Below are 5,927 nucleotides of genomic sequence, written 5' to 3' on the forward strand. Positions count from 1 at the left end.
TTAAAAAAATAAATGTAATGAACAAGACCACAGTTCAGTTATTTTTCAAGTCTGATTTAATTCAGCGTCGGTTAAAGTTAGTAAGTATGAGTGTTTAGCTGTAAATGATTTGTGTTCTTCCTCACAGTTGTCACGTGATAGCTTTTCTCGGCGCTGTCAGGACTGACCAATCACAGCTGCGTGTGATTTTTCGATGGGGAATACTAATGTAATACTTTATTATTTCACTGTATTTACATATGTGCGTCGGGAATTATTCATTGGGAGTAAACGATTATAGTTTATGGCACACAAATGTCTGTCGGTAATAAGTCACACAGCGCTCTGTTTTTAATACATTACTTTTAAAATAATTTAAAAAAATAAATGTAATGAACAAGACCACAGTTCAGTTATTTTTCAAGTCTGATCTTTATTGAGTTAAACCAATGAACCACATAAATCACCCACCCCTCGTGTTTTATACATGTTCATAAATGACAACGCAAGATAAACACCGATACGATAAACAAACACAGATAAGGCAATGAGATGAATAAGGCTTCAGGTAAACGATTGTCACGTGTGTAGTGTGCGAAACGCCCCGAGACGAACCTCTTCATCATCTTCATCCTCTGCTACATTACACATCATATAAAGCTTTTCTATGAGAACCACACGAGTGTGTGAGACGATACAGACGCACCTGTGCTATTGTGCCGTTTATGATATATTACTGTAGCACACACAGCTGGAATATAGTGCAAACATTTCACTTCAACTAAAGATGAGTTTTGGTCCCCAAGTGATCGAATGACGACTCGTTTCAGTCAAAACTCAAGCTGCGGCATCAAACAAACAGAATCCCAAACAAAGCCACCGAGTAAATGATAAAGATATAGGGCAGAAAGTGAAGCAGGTTCTTCAGGACGACTGGAGACGGTCTCAAGTGCTGTAGCGATCCTGCGGAGCACACACAGAGATCAGCGTAAACCCAGACGGGTGACCGGGTCAGTTAGTGTTAGTGTTAGTTAGTGACTGACCTGTATGGAGGACACGACTCCGCTGGCCATGACCGACAGCTTCCCGGCCACCGAGCGGACGCCGCTCTTGAACTGCGTCATGTCGGGCACGGCGGGCAGAACCTTGCTCAAGCTGTAGGAGCCGGAGGACACACCTGCTGACTTCTTCTGCTCGTCAAACAGATCGGCTGAGCTGATCGCTGAGCTGCCCGAGAAATTCTCCAGCCGCGCCCGCACTTCATACTGCAAGCAGAAAACACGACAGAATAACAGTTTAACTACACACAGCTCGTGTTTCTCAGCGGCGTGTGGTCGGTGTGTTGGCAGCGCTTCACCTCTGCGTTGTCCTGCTTCCCGAAGAACATGTCTGATGAGATGGCTTTGGCGTCGGCAAACTTCCTCTGAGCGTCATCAGACACGGGCTGCGGCTCCTTCCTCCTCACTGACACCCTGAGAGCACAAACACTGAGTTATAGTGACAACACACGGCAGGTTTTTCCAGTGTGGTACAGTCCTAACAGGCATCTGACCTCTCGTCCGCGTCCATGTAGACGTCAGTCTGCTTTGTCGCTTCCTTCCACTGAGAGAAGAACAGATCCGACGATCCCGTGGCTTCATCCGGGAGCCTGTGAGAAGAGTCGGGACACACTCATGAACACGGAGCGGGAGACACTAACAGCTCAGAGCCTCAGGAATGAAGCATCACCTGGAGGAGAAGCGCCTGTCCTCCTGCTCCTCGTCCTCCTCATACGCTCTTCTGCTGGAGGAGCTCTGAGCCGGAGACTCCTGCTGGATCATCTGCATGTCCTCCATCACCGAGTGAGACAGACCGCTGGAAAACACAGCAGGAGACGGCAGCCTTAGCCCCGCCCACACTCACACCTCACTGGTCAAAATCACACTCCGCCCACACTCACACCTCACTGGTCAAAATCACACTCCGCCCACACTCACACCTAACTGGTCAAAATCACACTCCGCCCACACTCACACCTAACTGGTCAAAATCACACTCCGCCCACACTCACACCTAACTGGTCAAAATTAAACTCCACCCACACTCACGTCTCATTGGTCTAAAGTAAACTCCGCCCACACTCACACTGGTCAAAATCACATTCCGCCCACACTCACACCTCATTGGTCAAAATTAAACTCCACCAACACTCACTGGTCAAAATTAAACTCCACCCACACTCACTGGTCAAAATTAAACTCCACCCACACTCACACCTCATTGGTCTAAAGTAAACTCCACCCACACTCACACTGGTCAAAAATCACAATCCGCCCACACTCACACCTCATTGGTCAAAATTAAACTCCACCCACACTCACACCTCATTGGTCTAAAGTAAACTCCACCCACACTCACACTGGTCAAAAATCACAATCCGCCCACACTCACACCTCATTGGTCAAAATTAAACTCCACCAACACTCACTGGTCAAAATTAAACTCCACCCACACTCACACCTCATTGGTCTAAAGTAAACTCCGCCCACACTCACACTGGTCAAAAATCACAATCCGCCCACACTCACACCTCATTGGTCAAAATTAAACTCCGCCCAGACTGAAATCTCTCTGGCCAAATAAAACTTCTCCCACATTGAAATCTCATGTGTCAAAAATTACACTCCGCCCAGATTTACAACTTACAAAAACAACTTATTACTTGGCAAAGAGGAACAAAATCAATTTGTCAAACATTTAACGATATTTGATAGTTTTATAAGACAACTAGATTAGGCAACGAGCTAGAGAAGAGGTTTGTGTTTAGGGGAACTATGGAGCAGCGCTGACCTGCGTCCGCCGAAGCCCATGCCGAGCCGCTCCGCCTGCTCCTTCTTCTTGCTGTCCAGACGACTCAGCTTCACCTCGTCCCTCCTCCTCTGCACCTCCAAACTCTCATACGCACGACTCAGAGACAAAACTCTACACACACAAACCGAGCGCAGGATGAGCAGACGCTCATGTGTTCTGGCTGAGAGTCTGATCTTCAGATGCTCACTCACTCGGGCTCAGCGCTGCTCTTCTGCGGGCTCTTCTCCTCCTGCAGTCTGTCTACAGCCTGAGCTCGCTTCTGCTGCGCACTGAAGCTCTGACTGCTGACCTTCTGAGCGCCCAGACCCGCCTTCCTGCTGCCCATCTGATTCATTCATTCACACACAAACCACAAAACAAACAGCTCAAGACTGCAGAAACGCCTTTAACATATTCAGTTATATAAAACACACCTCAAGCTCTTGCAAACGTGCTCTTTGGGTTCATGAAGGTTTCATGTGGTTTTGAACATTTAAAGTTGCACCACATGACAGTTTTCAACCTGAACTGAACCTGTTAACGTCAATCAAGATCAAAAGATCTGATATTTGAACTTTATTTTTAATTCATAAGAAGCATGGCGTTTTTGAGGGGTTGCACCACATGACAGTTTTCAACCTGAACTGACCCTGCCTTGTCAAGTAAGGTCAAATGCTCTAAAGAGAATTTTACTCTGTGTTCATGATGAACATGTATTCAATTTACTGACTATATAAATGTCATATGGTATAACCAAACCAAAATGCTTTCCTTACACATTAAATGCATGTATGTGGACACATCTCAATCACTGTTTTCCAAAAACCTATTTTTCAAGGTATAACATTTTTTTTTTTTACAAATATCATAAATTATAAAAGTTTCTGGGGAGTCGCCCCACATGATGTTTTACAACCTGAACTGACCTTGTCCTGTCAATCAAGGTCAAATGATCTGATATTTTCAGCGGCTTATTGACCTCTGCATGATGGTTGCACCACATGACTTTGAATTTGCAGAAACATTCTCTGACTCTTAAAAATATCACGTGGGGTAACCATCAAGTAAAAAGAATTAAAATAATTTAAACACATCTTAGTTATTATTTACAAAAAAGTTTTTAAATATTTTTTTTACATGGTATAAATGACTGTGGGATTACACCACATGACATTCAACAACTTGAACTAACCTTGCCTCGTCATAAAAAGACCAATATTTTAAGAGGCTTGCATGAGGGTCTGCAGGGGTCCACTCTATGACATAATTTCCTGTTTCATGTCCATCAGTGTGGAGTTACCAGCATTCAAATACTGAGAAACAGCTGTTAAAATATTTTTTCTAAGAAATAATAATAAACGATCATGACAAACTATTATTTTTTCCAAGATCTGAATTCATTAAATGGGGCCTTTTGCTTCATTTTAATACTAGGACAGTTGCACCACCCTGACATATTTGACTTTAAGCCCCCCCCCCAAATATGAAAATTAATTTTAATATTCATCATAGAAGACGAGTATTCAAGTCAACATGTGTATGACTGCATTTTAACGTATTTCTGAATAATAAATGAACAGATTATGACCCGGTTATGAAGCGCTGGCAGGAAACTCACCGATTTCTTTCCTGTGGAGTGTTTCTTCTTGATCAGAGAGGACAGCTCTGTGAGAGGAGAATCAGATGTTCAGGATACAGTGAGTTATGATTCGAGCTGTGTGTGTCAGTGAGGAGGAGGATGAGCTTTACCTGCGGCAGATGTAGGAGACACACTGAGCTGCTCCACACTGGGACCCACATCACTCTCACCTGCGCTCAAGAGAGAAACATCCTCCAGAAACACAACACATCACACTCATAGGAGCACACTGTGTTTCCTCAGTTATCATACCGTTATTATTCTTATCCTGAACGGTGTTCTGCGGTCGGCTGGGGTTCAGCTGAACACTGAGTCCTTCCTTCAGGGGCGTCTGGGGAAAAACGGCAAACGCACACAGCTTTAAAGGCATATATATGATAAATGATCCATGCATACGTATTAAATGACACGGCGGCCATCCTCCAGAAACACAAAACATCATTCATGTGAGCACACTGTGTTCCCCTAGTTACTGTACCGTTGTTATTTTTATCCTGAGCTTCATCTTGTGGTTGGCTGGTGTTCATCTGAACACTGAATCCTTCCCTAAGGGGGGTCTGGGGAAAAACGGCAAAAGCAGACAGTTTTAAAGGCATAAATATGATAAATGATCCATGAATGCTCATTACATAAATTGTAATCAATGAAGTCGCGTGAAGCGGGAGCTGTTCCTCACCTGGGTGTGCTGGGTGAAGAAGTCCTCGTGTTTGTCGAGGGGTGACGTGGGTGACAGAGGAGCCTGACTGTCCAGCCATAACTGAACACACAGACAACAGCATGAGCACGATCACGAGCACTACGAGCTCTGGATTTGACTCTGTGAGTGTGTGAGTGTGAGCATGTGTGTGTAAGCGTGTGTGTGAGTCTGTATGTGTGTGTGTGTGTGTGTGTGTGTGAGAGCGTGTGTGTGTGTCAGACCTCAGTGCCGTGCTGTCTGGTGGCCTGCGTGGCCAGACTCTTGATTCTCTCGCGGTACAGCACCGCTGCTCTGCTGTTGTATTTGGTGTTGGCTGCGCTGGTGATACAGCCGTGCTGACTGAAGAAGGCACTCTGTAGGGAACACACTCACATTAATGCTCCTCACAAACACAGTGAGAGCGCACAGGATGCTGATTAGCACTGGTTTGTGACACTCACCGCGCTGGCATTGCCGCCCACCTGCATACAGCGCAGCTGATACCAGGACCAGTTAGAGTCCAGCTCAGTGGACCTGCAACAGCGGTGAGAAGAATTCATCTCGACAACGAGTCACTGCAGAAACACTGACAGCGCTGTGAGAAAGTGAAAAACCCCTCGCTGCTGGAGCTTTACTGTGACAGTCGTAATGAGCAAAGGTGATAGAACTGAACAAATCAAGTTGACAATTTGAATTTAAATACTTTTATTACATAAAATGATCTACAGAAATTCACTTATGTCCTGTGGAAAAAAGTTGACCTGATGAAGGACAGGTGAGAGTGTAAAGTTTACCTGACGAAGG

At 45.0% G+C, this 5,927-nt stretch overlaps 1 protein-coding gene across 1 annotated transcript; it reads right to left on the bottom strand.

Annotated features, from left to right (window-relative positions):
- Window positions 1-392: 392 nt before the first annotated feature.
- Window positions 393-5,921, bottom strand: LOC107728057 (ADP-ribosylation factor GTPase-activating protein 3-like). The gene is made up of 14 exons (XM_016538153.1): window positions 5,918-5,921; window positions 5,585-5,657; window positions 5,366-5,497; window positions 5,124-5,204; window positions 4,926-5,004; window positions 4,558-4,617; window positions 4,427-4,473; window positions 3,021-3,154; window positions 2,809-2,940; window positions 1,708-1,833; window positions 1,532-1,627; window positions 1,337-1,451; window positions 1,023-1,244; window positions 393-942 (listed from the first exon to the last, which is right to left on the bottom strand). The coding sequence occupies exons 2-14, from the start codon at window positions 5,609-5,611 to the stop codon at window positions 925-927; spliced, it is 1,269 nt and encodes a 422-aa protein (XP_016393639.1). The 5' UTR covers window positions 5,612-5,657; window positions 5,918-5,921; the 3' UTR covers window positions 393-924.
- Between the last annotated feature and the right edge of the window lie 6 nt (window positions 5,922-5,927).

The sequence above is a fragment of the Sinocyclocheilus rhinocerous genome, unplaced genomic scaffold, assembly GCF_001515625.1.
Source record: "Sinocyclocheilus rhinocerous isolate Xijiao unplaced genomic scaffold, SAMN03320098_v1.1 scaffold3874, whole genome shotgun sequence".
In the NCBI taxonomy this organism is placed as follows: Eukaryota; Metazoa; Chordata; class Actinopteri; order Cypriniformes; family Cyprinidae; genus Sinocyclocheilus; species Sinocyclocheilus rhinocerous.